Source organism: Poecile atricapillus, chromosome 13, assembly GCF_030490865.1.
Source record: "Poecile atricapillus isolate bPoeAtr1 chromosome 13, bPoeAtr1.hap1, whole genome shotgun sequence".
Lineage (NCBI taxonomy): Eukaryota > Metazoa > Chordata > Aves > Passeriformes > Paridae > Poecile > Poecile atricapillus.
Window position 1 is genome coordinate 16,274,705 of NC_081261.1, and position 15,765 is coordinate 16,290,469.

At 52.3% G+C, this 15,765-nt stretch overlaps 2 protein-coding genes across 2 annotated transcripts in view; both read left to right on the top strand.

Moving 5' to 3' along the window:
* Positions 1-15,765, top strand: part of LOC131584263 (uncharacterized) — a 49,828-nt gene that overhangs the window by 29,531 nt on the left and 4,532 nt on the right. Inside the window, exons 2-3 of the mRNA XM_058849171.1 lie at positions 9,467-11,569; positions 11,661-11,752. Coding sequence (XP_058705154.1) covers positions 9,467-11,569; positions 11,661-11,752 — 2,195 coding nt within the window. The remainder of the gene's footprint in view (positions 1-9,466; positions 11,570-11,660; positions 11,753-15,765) is intronic.
* Positions 4,338-9,441, top strand: LOC131584217 (protocadherin gamma-B5-like). Its single transcript, XM_058849111.1, has 3 exons — positions 4,338-6,995; positions 8,804-9,329; positions 9,422-9,441. The coding sequence occupies exons 1-3, from the start codon at positions 4,524-4,526 to the stop codon at positions 9,439-9,441; spliced, it is 3,018 nt and encodes a 1,005-aa protein (XP_058705094.1). The 5' UTR covers positions 4,338-4,523.

The window sequence follows — 15,765 nt, forward strand, 5'->3', positions numbered from 1 at the left end:
CCGGGCAAGAAGCGTTCCTTGATGATGTCTGTGTGCCTGTTATTAACATGAAGGATCCTCTTAAAAGTTGTGGCTCTTCGAAAAGGCTGTGTGAGTATGTATGTGGAGAAGGAAATGCAGGAGGAAATGGCAGAACTGCTTTGTTTCTTTCTTGTTTTTGAAGGTTGAGCTCTGTCAAACTGAGCTGGATGAGCCCTGGATATAAAATATTTAGCATGGTAAGAGAATTGGGTTGATAATAAAGGACAGATTTAGTTTGCAACAGGAGATAGAAGGTGGGCATAATTTCCCCTGTGCAGATATTCACTGAGTCGGTCTCTCTTGGAAGACTGCTCGGCTTTTCCTTTTAGAGCTATGAAGTCTCTTCCCAGAACTTGAGTGAGCAGGCAAATGTCGCTTCCATAGTGCAGAGATGGAAAGATGGCCGTGTGAAATTGGTGGTGTGAAGAGAAATGGTGTGGGGAACTAGGCCTCCAGTGTCACATGTTTTGAAGATGTGTGGGTGAAAGAAGGCTATGGATGATGGGAAGGGTTGGAAATTGGAGATGTGTGAGCTGTGCATGAATGTCTGCTGCAAGCCTGAAGGGAATGTTTTCCTCCATTCCCTGTCCAATTCCTCTCTCCAGCATGAACCAAGGTGGGGTTTTTCCTGTGAATGTAATTGTCTAGAAGATCTGTGTAGCAGGTGGCAGGAGAACCCTGGGAGGTTCTTGCAAAGTATTTGCATCCCATCATAATTGTGTCACTGAAAAGCTTCACTTGGTGCTTATGGAAGATGCCGTATGGGAAGAGCAAGCAATGTCTTCAGTGCCTGTAAACAACATTATTGATCATCTGCTGTGAGTTATATAACCCAGAAGAGTGTTGTGAGCTCTTCAATCCTGCAGGTGTCAACTTTCTGTCTCACTCTTCTGATGATCTGAAGATGGATCTTGCATGTTTAGATGTGAAAAGAGAGAGACTTTGATAGTCATGTTTCTGGAATATGTCTCTGGTGGAAATGCTTTTTCTTGTCCCATGTCTTGCGTGAGAAGTCAAATATTATCCATGGTCAGGAGATCCTGTGTGAGCCAGTTTCCTTTTGGTGGAGTCTGTGTAAATTCTGAAGATCTGTGATAAGCACGGGTGCTGTGAAAGGTTAGGGGGGAGTGTTGGGGATGTGGTGTGTGAGGAGGTGCTGGAGGAGACATGACATGTGTTGTGTTGATGCCCAGGGCTATTGCTGGCCTGATGAAAATGAGTCAGGAGGAGTCTCATGATTTGATCTTGTGTGGTTTTGGCTCAAATGGCGCAGTTTTTCTTCCATATTCTGTTGCACCAAGAGTGGTGGTCACCCATGTTGTGAGGAGTGGATGTGGTGAAGAATGGTGATGTTGGCTTTGAGGTGATCCTTGGATGGCTGGGTCTTTGCCAGAGCTGCTGAAAATTGATGGCCTCTGTAACATTTTACACTTGTTCCAATAATTGGGAGGATCAGCATAATCTCATTTGTGATGCTTGGGATCTGAGGATCTGTGCACACAAATTTTCTTCTAATGATGTCTGTATGTAAAATTTGCTTTCACGTTTTGTTTGGAGAGAGAGAAGAAGTCTGCCTATGCGGAGACAGGGCCGGTGCTGTTGTTCACTCTGGTATAGTTCCGAATGAATGAATGGTGTCAAGGTCTGTTTGTTCTAGTAGTTAGATGAGGCCCAGAGCTGTGATTCCAAGATTTTTCTTTCTCTTCCTATGCAAGGAAATGATTTTCTGGTGTCTGTGTAGTGATCACCTGTTTGAGGCCTCTTGTGAATTTGTTACAATTGAGTTTCCTGTGTTGTGTATGTGTTGGAGTTGAGACAATCTGAAATGTGAGGCCATGATGGATACTCTGCTGGTGTTTTTCCATTCTTGGCTGGCTTGATTAAGTGTTTTTGGCTGATTTGTTTGGTTTGGGTTGGGTTTGGTTGGGTAGGGTTGAGTTGGTTGTTTGTTTGTTATTGTTTTATTTTTGTCAAGGAGTAAAGTTGATCCTCATTGTGCCTGGCAATCCTTCAAAGTCCAGACCATAAAATTATCCTGTAGGGAGAGTGTCTGTCATCCATACCTTGAAGCTGTGAATGTAATCATAGAATCACAGACACACAGAGTTTTAGAATGGTTTGTGTTAAAAAGGACCATCAAGATCATCTCCTTCCAACTCCTCTGCCATGGGCAGGGACATCTTCCAGCAGAGCAGCTTCTTCAGATCCCCACCCAGCTTGACACTGATTATTACATTTAAGAAATACAACTTCATTAATATTCATTTCCCCGCGGTAGTGGTTTTCTTTCTGTGGCCATTGATGGAACAGTTCATGGGGGCCATAATATGGAACTGTTCATGTCTGGAACAACAATTAATTGTGTGTGAAATCTCCATTATCCATCTGTTTCTCTATGCAACATTTTGATCTAGAATTTCTTCAGAGTTGTAATTACGTTTTCATTCAGGCCCTCCTTTGCAGAAAGGTTGCAGCTCATTTTCACAATTCTGGTCAGTAGTTTGAAAATTAAAACAGTTGTTTTTCAGCACATCCTTACTTCAGTGACCCAGGAAAGAACTGTGTGTGGGGAATAGAAAGAAGAGGAATCAGAAGCAATAAGAGAATCTGTTGTAATTTGTCAGAAGATTTAACTTGAGAAAGAGGCCGAAGAGGAGCTGTTTAAAATGCTGGTTTCATATTTGTGCAAGGTGAGCAGGGCATGCAGTAGAAGAAGGTCATTGAGGTGAGGATTAATTCTTCAAATGAAGCCCCCTATCCTCTGTCCAATGAAATCCTTTAGGGCCACACTTGCAGCTTGAGATCTTGGGGAATTCCATGTGGTCTCAGCAATGAATTTTAGGGCTTGAATTAAAGGCCAAACAGACTTCACTGTGATCTTCACTGACAGCTCATTGTCTTCTAATATTTCCTATCCTTATCTGATTAATGGTGTGGGTTTTCTGAATGTTTTGTTTTGTTCTGTTTTGTGTTATTATGCCTATATTTACTCCGTATGTAGACCTACTTAAAATTATCCACAACTCATCTCTTTTCAGCAACCTCTGGTGTGTTAGTATCATTTTCTCTTGTGCAGTGGGAGTTGAAGGCAGGAGATAAGAGAGTGACTTTGTGTTCCGTTACCTTTGGGAGAAATAAATATGACTTTAGTCATTTTAGTACACCTTGCATCTGTGTGGAACAGAACATGTGGTATAGACAGGGAGGAGATTCCCTGGAAGCCAATGGTTTGATGAGCCATTCTCCATTGGATGACCGCTATTCTTTTAGTGTGGTTGTTTATAATTTCTGTGCCTTAGAATCTTTCAGTTCCTTCTCATACCGGTGGCGAGCAGAAAAATGTCCACTCTTTTTATCAGGGTCAGTGGTCATATGGCAACAGACAAGTGTGTTTGATTAAAGGAAGAGAGGGTTTGATTAGGAGAATGGTTTACATTGTGCGTTGTGAGAAAATGGAACATATTGGTCAGAGATGTTTTGGATATGTGTCAGCCATTCAAGTCTTGCAGGAAATGTTCCTGCTTATGGCAGAGGTCTGGATTAAATTACCTTTAAAATATGTCTAAATGGGAAACTGGAAACATTTTTTTGTTCTGTGAAGGACTCAGCGTTGCTTTGCATTTTTCAATGTCAGACATTCAGATACGGAGATACAGATGAAAAAGCTTTATGAGTCAAAAACAAAAGAATAAATGTTATTTTCAATCTTGGCATAGGGGTTGCTTACAATGTTTAAGGCTATATCACATATTACTATATCTATATGACATATTCACTCCAGGTCATGAAGGACAATTCAAGATATGAAGCAATAGTGCAGAAAACCTCTTGAAGTATTCCATATATTATCGTTTATTGCTGCAACTATAAATGTGTCACGATTTTATTAAGGGTAGCTGAATTCCGGTATTAACTGATGAGCGATGAATATTTGTTTCTGAGCGTTCAATCAAAGTAATTGTTTTGCGCCTGAAAAGAATGGCCTAAGACGACATGGTGGATAGAATGTGGTTGTAGTGGAATGGAGCAGGAGCTTGTGTGCTTGGTGTTTGCAGCGGAGGAGCGAGGCCGGAGGCGGTGCAGCCGCTGAGGCCCGGCCCAAGGCGGGCCCCGTTGAGCGCGGCCATCGGGCGGCTGCAGTGGCGTGGCGGCGCCTCCGGGTGCCGCTGTTGGCCGCCGCCTCCCGGCGCTGGAGCCGCCGCCGCCGCCGCCGCCGCAGCGTCCTGCCCCCGCAGGCTGCTCGCTCGGCCGGCGCCGGCCAGAGCGGCAGCGGCAGCGGCAGCAGCAGCGGCGAGAGGCGGCTTTGGTGCGGCTTTGGTGCGGCTTTGGTGCGGCTTTGTTGCGTGGCTTGTCGGGGAGCAGCGGCGTGGTTGTGGGGCCGAGCGGGCTGTGTTTGGTGCGGCTTTGGCCCGTGCGCTGTGTGGCGAGAGCGGCGTGAAGGGAGGCAGGGCAGCGGCAGGAGGCAGGAGCTTGGCGAGCGGCGGCGGCGGCGGCGGGCGAGAATGGCGGTGAGGCGGCGGCAGAGGCGCGGGCCGGGCGGCGGGCGAGCGCTGCTGGCCGCGGTGCTGCTGTGCGTGTGGTGGCGGGCGGCGGGCGAGCGGCTCCGCTACGCCATCCCCGAGGAGCTGGGCAGAGGCTCGCTCGTGGGGCCGCTGGCGCGGGACCTGGGGCTGAGCGCGGACGAGCTGCCGGCGCGCAAGCTGCGGCTGAGCGAGGAGAAGCAATACTTCACGGTGAATGAGGAGAACGGCAACCTGTATGTGAACGAGAGGCTGGACCGGGAGGAGATGTGCGGCGAGTCGGCGTCCTGCTCTGTCAGCTTCGAGGTGCTGGTTCACAACCCGCCGAATATTTTCCACATCGAGGTGTCCATCGACGACGTGAATGACAACTCCCCTGCCTTCAGCAAGGGTGTTTTGGAGCTCGAGATCGGTGAGTTAATCCCTCCTGGTGCTCGTTTTCCTCTAGAGATGGCCATAGACGCAGACGTAGGAAGCAACTCTCTACTGACTTACCATCTATCCAGCAACCCCTCCTTCTCTCTCTTTATGAAAGAGAGGGCCGGTGGAAAGAAGCAGCCGGAATTAGTGCTGGAGAAAGAGCTGGATCGAGAGAAGCAGAGTTCTTTTGAGTTGGTGCTGACCGTGGTGGACGGCGGGGACCCAGCAAGGTCTGGGAGTGTTCAGGTTCGAGTAAACGTGACGGACGCTAATGATAACCCGCCCGTGTTCAGCCAAAGCTTCTACGAAGCGCGAGTGGCAGAGAATCTGCCCGCGGGTTCCCTGGTGCTGCGGGTGACGGCGACAGATGCGGACGCGGGCTCCAACGGGCGAGTGTCCTACTCATTTGGCAGTGTCCCTGAATCCGTCAGGGCGTTGTTCGCTGTCGACCCCGAGAGCGGCGAGATCAAAACCGCGGGTCCTCTCGATTTCGAGGAGAAGAATAAATACATTTTCGGCCTGGAGGCGACGGACGGCGGCGGGCTCACCGACCACTGTGAAGTCCAAATCGGCATCACAGATGAGAATGACAACGCGCCCGAGATCACCATTTTGTTGCTATCGAGTCCTGTGCCCGAGGACGCACCGGTCGGAACCGTGGTTGCCCTTCTCAAGGTGAACGATCCAGATTCGGGGGAGAACGGTCAGGTGTCGTGCGAGCTGTCGGGGGAGGCGGCGCTGTCGATGGTGGCGTCGTCGGGCGGCTCGTACAAGGTGGTGACGGCGAGCGCGCTGGACCGCGAGCAGGCGTGGGAGCAGCGCGTGACGGTGGTGGCCCGGGACCGGGGCAGGCCGTCGCTGTGGAGCAGCAGGGAGCTGGTGCTGGAGGTGTCGGACGTGAACGACAACGCGCCGGTGTTCGAGGAGGCGGCGTACAGCGCGTACGTGGCGGAGAACAACGCGGCGGGCGCGCTGGTGCTGCGCGTGCAGGCGCGGGACGCGGACGCGGGCGCCAACGGGCGCGTGAGCTACTGGCTGGCGGGCGGCAGCGCGGGCGCGGCGGGCGCGGCGCCGCTGGTGTCGGTGGAGGCGCGGAGCGGCGCGCTGTACGCGCAGCGCTCCTTCGACTACGAGCAGTGCCGCGAGTTCGCGGTGGCCGTGCGGGCGCAGGACGGCGGCGCGCCGGCGCGCAGCTCCACGGCCACGGTGCGCGTCTTCGTGCTGGACCGCAACGACAACGCGCCGCGGGTGCTCTGGCCGGCGGCAGGGGCGGCGGCAACGGGAGAGGCGGCGGGAGGGGCGGCATCTCCGTTCGAGGTGGTTCCGCGGTCGGCCGAGGCCGGCTACCTGGTGGCCAAGGTGGTGGCGGTGGACGCGGACGCGGGGCGCAACGCGTGGCTGTCGTACGAGCTGGTGCAGGCGTCGGAGCCGGCGCTGTTCCGCGTGGGGCTGCACAGCGGCGAGGTGCGCACGGCGCGCGCCGTGTCCGAGCGGGACGCGGCCAAGCAGCGTGTGGTGGCCGTGGTGAAGGACCACGGGCAGCCGGCGCTGTCGGCCACGGCCACGCTGCACGTGGTGCTGGCCGAGAGCTTGCAGGAGGCGCTGCCGGAGCTGAGCGAGCGGCCGGCGGGCGCCGAGGCGGCGGCGGCGGCCGAGCTGCAGTTCTACCTGGTGCTGGCGCTGGCGCTGCTGTCGGCGCTCTTGGTGCTGAGCGTGGCGCTGGCCGTGGTGGCGCGGCTGCGGCGGGCCGGGCCGCCCGCCGTGCTGCGCTGCCTGGGTGCGCAGCGCTTCTCGCTGGCCGGCGCCGCCTTCCCGGCCGACTTCTGCGAGGGCACCTTGCCCTACTCCTACAACCTGTGCGTGCCGCCGCCGGCCCGCGCCGTGCCCGAGGCCGCTTGGCCGCTGCCGCCGCCGGTGCCGGTGGTGCCCGTCCTGTCGGCGGAGGAGCTTCTGGGCGGCGATTCCTGCGAGAAGCCGAGCCCGAGCAGTAACGTCGTCGTGGGAGAGCCGCCCGCCGATGCTGGTGCACTGCAGGTGTGTAAAGCGTCAGCTCTTTCTGGTTTTAAAACTTTCTGAAACGTGGTTCAAGTTTTCCGGGAGTTCTCTGCGTGGTGTCAATGGGGACCTGTCATCCTTGTCTCTGCATAGTGGAGGAAGTTTTTCATTGTTTTCAGGTAACAGATTCAGCTGACAGGCTTTGACTTAATCTCTCCTTTCGGTTCGTGGCAGCCTTTCTCATTGTTTCTCTGTGATTCCTGAGACTGAAGTTTTCGTTTTTGTGAGTTGCACAGTCCTGTCTCCGTGATGACTTGAATTCAGGAACGGGTAATGCCCCGTTCTTGTTGAGCAGGAAGCTCTTGGTGCTTCCTTGGTCACAGGTTCACCTTCAGCCTCGAGGTTTTATCTTTAGAACTTGAGCTCAATGAATTAGAAAGTGTTCGTAGTATTGAAAGCAGATTGATGTTCTATGGATTGTGAACGGCTGATTTCTGCATGATGGAGTCCAGGAGAAAAGAAAAGCCCTGGCAATGAGTGTTTGAGCTTTCATCCTTCCTAACCTCTTTTTCGAGAAAATATGTACCGGGAATTTGAATATGTTCACAATATTGGTTGCAGATTGGTGTTCTGAGGTGTTCTGCATGATGGAGTCGACGAAAAAGGAGAAAACCACTGTGACCTGGTGTCGGATCTTTTATCCTTTTTGACCTCTTGGTTCAGTAAGGGGTCTGCTTGCAACCCATGTAGAGCTTTACACAAACCCTTTCGTTATACTTTGTTTTGTCCCGGTTTGATTTAGAAGGGAAACGAAATTGGAAAGTTTCGTGTTCCATTCTGTGTTGGAACCGAATTTGTCTCTTTTTTCTGAGGTGAGAATGCAGTAGTGGGACCAGATGCCTTCCTTTATGCGTCCTGGCTGGCAGTTCGCCCTCTTTTGCTCTCCATCATCTTTATTTTATATGCTGGTGTGAGTGTTGAATGATTTCTGTTTCAGAGATGTTGATTTTTTTAATCCTCATTACATAGAGAATGTTTGGGATATAGTGGAACTCGCATGTATCGAGAACAGCTAATTCTGTTGACTAGGAAAAAACTCTGAGATACGGAGGGATCACCTATGAGGGAGACTGTAAAGACGATGGTTTAGGCACTTGAATCATTGCCATTTGCATATTGATTAGTGGTCAGCCCAGTTTGAAGGTCACAATTGTACTTTTATTCTTCGGTTCTATAATGCCTTTCTTGGAAACACATCGTATCAGCGTCGTTAAGAAATGCATAAATGAATAGTTTACTAACGAGCTTGAATGCTTTACACGTTAATTTCAGAATAAAAGGAACCTTTAATGGATTGATGAAACGTAAATCTCTGTTAAATAAGGAAATACTATGTTTATCTTAGGAAAGGATGTCCAGGATTTGAAGTTCTGAAAGTTTCCTTTGAGTGTTTTAGCTGCATCTTTATTTGTCCCGGTTATTCATTCCTGTAACAATTAGGTCCCTGACTTGAAGAAGCATGCAATTGCTCTCGTCCCGGTTGTGTTAATGAACCTGATAGCTCTGTTAATTCGGGATATGGAATCCTCCCGTTTTGAGCAAAAAGCATAAAGCGAACAATAAACATCAGGGTAAAATACGGAAAATGTGTTTGAATTTACATTTAATGACATTAGTGTTTCGTTTCCCGTGCGGTTAAAGAACCGCGCTCACGGAATATCTGTGGCTTCCTGCCGATCGCGATGCCCTGGAGGATCAAAGGCGAGATGGGCTGGAGAAAAGCGGAGGCAGGAGATCGTGGAGGGACGGAAAGCGGCGTGTGGGTGGCGAGTGGTCCCTGTTTGTAGGCAGGCAGGGCGGGCAGCGCTCGGTGGCTGCAGTGCCGGGAGGAGGCTGCGGGCGCCGCTGTTGACCGAGAGGAGCGAGAGGAGGATCGGAGCGCTGTCGGCAGCCCCGCCCGCTGCGGCCAGGCTGGATCGCTGGATCGCTGGATTGGTGGGTGGGCAGGCCGGGCGGCGGTGTGCGATCGTGCTGCCGGTGCGGATCCGTGCGGCGGAGAGGCGGCGGAGGCTGGGGCAGGGCCCGGGAGCGGAGAGGCCGGTGGGAAAGGTCAGCAAGCGCTGGGAGCTGAGCAGCAGCGGCAGCGGGGAGCTAAGTTGTCGGAGATGAGCTGGGTGGGGAGGCGCTGGGGCCGGCGGCAGCGAGCTGTGCTCTGGGCCGTCCTGCTGGCGGCGTGGGAGGCGACATGGGGGCAGCTGCGCTACTCGGTGCCCGAGGAGCTGCCCAAGGGCTCGTTCGTGGGCGACGTGGCCAAGGACCTGGGGCTGCAGCTGCCCGAGCTCGGAGACCGCGGCGTTCGCATTATAGAAAGAGGTCAGACGCAGTATTTCACTGTACATGGGAAGACGGGCCATTTAGTGACTGCGGAGAGAATAGACAGAGAGGAGCTGTGCGAGCGTGTGCAGCAATGCGTGCTGCGCTGTGAGCTGATCGTGGAGGGACAGATGCAGGTTTACGGAATCCAAGTAGAAATCATGGACAAAAACGATAATGCACCCAGCTTCCGAGAGGCTGAAACTGTGGTGAAAATGAGCGAGATGACAGCCCCGGGGTCGCGGTTTCCCCTGCCAGACGCACATGATCCGGACTGGGGTCGGAATTCCGTGCAGAGCTACGAGCTGAGCGGTGACGAGCACTTCTCGCTGGCCGTGCAGGCGGGCCCCGGCGGCGATCAGCGTCCCGAGCTGGTGCTGGCCAAGGCGCTGGACCGGGAGGAGGCGGCGTTTCACGAGCTGGTGCTGAGGGCGATGGACGGCGGCGATCCGGCACGGACGGGCACGGCTCGGATCCGTGTGACCGTGGTGGACGCCAACGACAACGCGCCCGTGTTCAGCCAGGCGGAGTACACGGTGCGTGTGCCCGAGGACGTGCCCGTGGGCTCTGTCCTCGTCACCGTCACGGCCACGGACGCCGACGAGGGGCAGAACGGTCAAGTGAAATACTCCATTCAGAAAGTCACAGAGAAGTCCTCGCAGGTTTTCCAACTGAACAGCGACACGGGGGCAGTCACCCTGTTACAGAGCCTGGACTTTGAGGATGGTAATTCCTACGAACTGGAGGTGCAGGCACATGATAGTGGAGCTCTTTCCAACACCGCCAAAGTTGTGGTTACCGTGACAGATGTGAACGACAACGCCCCCGAACTCACCGTGTCGTCGGCGGTGAGTGAGATCTCTGAGGACGCGCCATCCGGGACCGTGGTGGCTCTGCTGCACGTGCAGGACCGGGACTCAGGAGCCAACGGCGAGGTTCGCTGCTCACTCGACGAGGACGTCCCATTCCGACTGGAGAAGTCTTTTGACGATTTCTACCGCGTAGTGACAGCGAGAGAGCTGGACCGGGAGCAGGTGTCGGAGTACAACGTGACGGTGCGGGCGGCAGACGGGGGGTCGCCGGTGCTGCAGAGCAGCGCGGTGCTGGCGCTGCGGGTGCTGGACGTGAACGACAACGCGCCGGTGTTCGCGGAGGAGCGCTACAGCGCGCGTGTGTGGGAGAACAACGCGGCGGGCGCGCTGGTGCTGACGGTGCGCGCCACGGACGCGGACTGGGGGCAGAACGCGCGCGTGCGGTACCGGCTGGCGGAGGGGCGGGTGCGGGGCGCGGCGCTGTCGTCGTACGTGTCGGTGCAGGCGGAGACGGGCGCGCTGTACGCGCTGCGCTCCTTGGACTACGAGGAGGTGCGCGAGCTGCGGCTGTGGGTGCGTGCGGAGGACGGCGGCGCGCCGGCGCTGAGCAGCAACGTGTCGGTGGTGCTGGTGATCGTGGACGAGAACGACAACGCGCCGCAGGTGCTGTACCCGCCGCTGTCTCGGGCGGCGGGCTCGGGCGGCGCGTGGTCGGGCGTGGAGCTGGCGCCGCGCTGGTCGGAGCCCGGCGCGCTGGTGGCCAAGGTGGTGGCGGTGGACGCGGACGCGGGGCAGAACGCGTGGCTGTCGTACGAGCTGGCCAAGGCGACGGAGCCGGGGCTGTTCCGCGTGGGGCTGCACAGCGGCGAGGTGCGCACGGCGCGCTCGCCGCTGGCCCGCGACGCGGCGCGCCAGAGCCTGGTGGTGCTGGTGAAGGACCACGGGCGGCCGGCGCTGTCGGCCACGGCCACGCTGAGCGTGCTGCTGGCCGAGAGCGTGGCCGAGCTGCTGGCCGAGCTGGGCAGCGCGGCCGAGGCGGCGGCGCCGGGCGAGCCGGCCGGCAGCCTGACGCGCTGGCTCGTGCTGGCCGTGGCCGCCGTGTCGTGCCTCTTCCTCGCCTTCCTGCTGCTGCTGCTGGCGCTGCGCCTGCGCCGCTGGCGCCGCCAGCACCTGCTGCCGGCCCAGAGCGGCGCCTTGCGCGGCGTGCCCGTGTCGCACTTCGTGGGCATCGACGGCGTGCGCGCCTTCCTGCAGTCCTACTCGCACGACGTGTCGCTCACGGCCGACTCGCGCAAGAGCCAGCTGCGCTTCTCGGCCGCCAGCTGCTGCGACACCCTCCCGGCGCGGCCTCTTCCCGACGAGCCCGCGCCGCTGCTCGGCGACGAGGACCCTGCCGCCGCCCTGCCCGCCGATCCCGCCGCTCCCTCGGTGAGTTGCTCTGGGCACGTTTTCTCCGACACTCGTGCTTCCTCCTGATGCTCCCGTGTCCTTTCCCCGCCCTCTTCTCTGCCTTGCCAAGGAGATTTTGCTTCCAAGCGAGGTCGAGCTTCCCTCGGTGACGTTCTTATGGCTGGTGCCCGTTGGTGTCGTTCTTAGGACATGGGGTCTGTGGTCAGCCTTGCAGTTAGTGGAGAAGGAAGGAGGTAGAAGGCTGCTGCTGGCAGGCTGTTCGTTAGGTCGTGAGTTTGGGTATTTCTCAGGTTGGAGGTGTTTTCCCCCCATGTCCCCTGTGTTGTGTAGAATGAGTGTTGCTCTCAGTGTTAGATCTTTTGAAGTGATGTATCACGTATTTGAGAAATACAACTTTTTCTGAGGCTGATGTGTCTTCCGAATAGCACCTGTGCTTGGATAGGCTGAATGTGTCTTGATCAAAATGCTGATGGCTTTGCGTGGAACTTCTCTCCTCTTGTTCTCATCTTTCGTTATTCTCCTTGATTCATAGTGGAGGTCAGCAGGAAAAGTCTTTGCGTCATCCATGCTTTGATCTTTGTCCTCCATAGTGAACTCGGCCTGGCAAGATGCGTTCCTTGATGATGTTTCTGTGTGCCTGGTATGAAGATGATGGATCCTCTCAGAAGTTGTGGCTCTTTGAAAAGGCTGTGGGTGTATGTTTGTGGAGGAGGAAATGCAAGAGGAAATGGCAGAACTGCTTTGTTTCTTTCTGGAATTTGAAGGCTGTGCTATGGCAAATGGAGCTGGATGAGCCCTGGCTATAAAGTGTTTAACATGCCTAGAGAATTGGGTGGATGGGAAGGGAGAGATTTAATTTGCAACAGGAGATAAAAGGTGGGCATAATTCCCCCTGTGCAGATATTCACTGAGTCCGTCTCTCTTGGAAGACTGCTCGGCTTTTCCTTTTAGAGCTATGAAGTCTCTTCCCAGAACTTGAGTGAGCAGGCAAATGTCGCTTCCATAGTGCAGAGATGGAAAGATGGCTGTGTGAAATTGGTGGTGTGAAGAGAAATGGTGTGGGGAAGTGGGCCTCCAGTGTCACGTGTTTTGAAGCTGTGTGGGTGAAAGAAGGCCATGGATGATGGGAAGGGTTGGAAATTGGAGTTGTGTGAGCTGTGCATGAATGTCTGCTGCAAGCCTGAAGGGAATGTTTTCCTCCATTCCCTGTCCAGTTCCTATCTCCAGGATGAACCAATGTGGGGTTTTTCGTGTGAATGTAATAGTCTAGAAGATCTGTGTAGCAGGTGGCTGGAGAACCCTGGGAGGTTCTTCCAAAGTATTTGCATCCCATCATAATTGTGTCACTGAAAAGCTTCACTTTGTGCTTATGGAAGATGCCGTATGGGAAGAGCAAGCAATGTCTTCATTGCCTGTAAACAACGTTATTGACCATCTGCTGTGAGTTATATAACCCAGAAGAGTGTTGTGAGCTCATCAATCCTGTAGCTGTTAACTTTCTGTCTCACTCTTCTGATGTTCTGAAGATGGATCTTTCATGTTTAGATGTGAAAAGAGAGAGACTTTCATAGAGAGGTTTCTGGAAATTGTCTCTGTTGGAAATGCTTTTTCTTATCCTGTGGCTTGGGTGAGAAGTCAAATATTATTCATGGTCAGGAGATCCAGTGTGAGCAGCTTTCCCTTTTGGTGGAGTCTGTGTAAATTCTGAAGATCTGTGAAAAGCATGTGAGCTGTGAAGGGTTATGGGGGAGTGTTGGGGATGTGGTGTGTGAGGAGGTAGTGGAGGAGACACGGCATGTGTTGTGTTGATGCCCAGGGCTATTGGTGGCCTGATGAAAATGAGTCAGGAGGAGTCTCATGATTTGATCTTGTGTGGTTTGGACTCAAATGGCGCAGTTTGTGTTCCATATTGTGTTGCATCAAGAGTGGTGGTCACCCATGTTGTGATGAGTGGATGTGGTGAAGAATGGTGATGTTGGCTTTGAGGTGATGCTTGGATGGCTGGGTCTTTGCCAGAGCTGCTGAAAATTGATGGCCTCTGTAACGTTTTACACTTGTTCCAATAATTGGGAGGAACCGTATAATCTCATTTGTGATGCTTGGGATCTGAGGATCTGTGCACACAGATTTTCTTCTAATGGTGTCTGTATGTAAAATTTGCTTTCACGTTTTGTTTGGAGAGAGAGAAGTCTGTCTATGCAGAGACAGGGCCGGTGCTGGTGTTCACTGTGGTATCGTTCCCATTGAATGAATGAATGGTGTCAAGGTCTGTTTATTCTAGTAGTTAGATGAGGCCCAGAGCTGTGATTCCAAGATTTTTCTTTCTCTTGCTATGCAAGGAAATGAGTGTCTGGTGTGTGTGTAGTGATCACCTGTTTGAGGCCTCCTGTGTATTAGTTACAATCGAGTTTCCTGTGTTGTGTATGTGTTAGAGTTGAGACAATCTGAAATGTGAAGCCATGACAGATACTCTGCTGGTGTTTTTCCATTCTTGGCTGGGTTGATTAAGTGTTTTTGGCTGATTTGTTTGGTTTGTGTTGGGTTTGGTTGGGTTGGGTTTGGTTGAGTTGGTTGGATGTTTTTTATTGTTTTATTTTTGTCAAGGAGTAAATTTGATCGTCATTGTGCCTGGCAATCCTTCAAGCTCCAGACCATGTAATTATCCTGTATTGAGAGTGTCTGTCATCCATACCTTGAAGCTGTGAATGTAATCATAGGATCACAGACACACAGAATTTTAGAATGGTTTGTGTTGAAAAGGACCATCAAGATCATCTCCTTCCAACTCCTCTGCCATGGGCAGGGACATCTTCCAGCAGAGCAGCTTCTTCAGATCCCCACCCAGCTTGACACTGAACATTACATTTAAGAAATACAACTTCATAAATATTCATTTCTCCGCGGTGGTGTTTTTCTTTCTGTGGCCATTGATGGAACAGTTCATGGGGGCCATAATATGGAACTGTTCATGTCTGGAACAACAATTAATTGTGTGTGAAATCTCCGTTATCCATCTGTTTCTCTATGCAACATTTTGATCTAGAATTTCTTCAGAGTTGTAATTACATTTTCATTCAGGCCCTCCTTTGCAGAAAGGTTGCAGCTCATTTTCACAATTCTGGTCAGTAGTTTGAAAATTAAAACAGTTGTTTTTCAGCACATCCTTACTTCAGTGACCCAGGAAAGAACTGTGTGTGGGGAATAGGAAGAAGAGGAAGCAGAAGCAATAAGAGAATATGTTGTAATTTGTCAGAAGATTTAACTTGAGAAAGAGGCCGAAGAGGAGCTGTTTAAAATGCTGGTTTCATATTTGTGCAAGGTGAGCAGGGCATGCAGTAGAAGAAGGTCATTGAGGTGAGGATTAATTCTTCAAATGAAGCCCCAGATCGTGCTGTCCAGTGAAATTCTTTCGGGCCACACTTCCAGCTTGAGATCTTGGGGAATTCCAGGAGCTCTCAGAAATGAATTTTAGGGCTTGAATTAAAGGCCAAACAGACTTCACTGTGATCTTCACTGACAGCTCATTGTCTTCTAATATTTCCTATCCTTATCTGATGAATGGTTTGGGTTTTCTGAATGTTTTGTTTTTTTCTGTTTTGTGTTATTATGCCTATATTTACTCTGTATGTAGATCTACTTAAAATTATCCTCAACTCATCTCTTTTCAGCAACCTCTGGTGTGTTAGTATCATTTTCTCTTGTGCAGTGGGAGTTGAAGGCAGGAGATAAGAGAGTGACTTTGTGTTCCGTTACCTTTGGGAGAAATAAATATGACTTTAGTCATTTTAGTACACCTTGCATCTGTGTGGAACAGAACATGTGGTATAGACAGGGAGGAGATTCCCTGGAAGCCAATGGTTTGATGAGCCATTCTCCATTGGATGACCGCTATTCTTTTAGTGTGGTTGTTTATAATTTCTGTGCCTTAGAATCTTTCAGTTCCTTCTCATACCGGTGGCGAGCAGAAAAATGTCCACTCTTTTTATCAGGGTCAGTGGTCATATGGCAACAGACAAGTGTGTTTGATTAAAGGAAGAGAGGGTTTGATTAGGAGAATGGTTTACATTGTGCGTTGTGAGAAAATGGAACATATTGGTCAGAGATGTTTTGGATATGTGTCAGCCATTCAAGTCTTGCAGGAAATGTTCCTGCTTATGGCAGAGGTCTGGATTAAATTACCTTTAAAATATGTCTAAATGGGAAACTGGAAACAT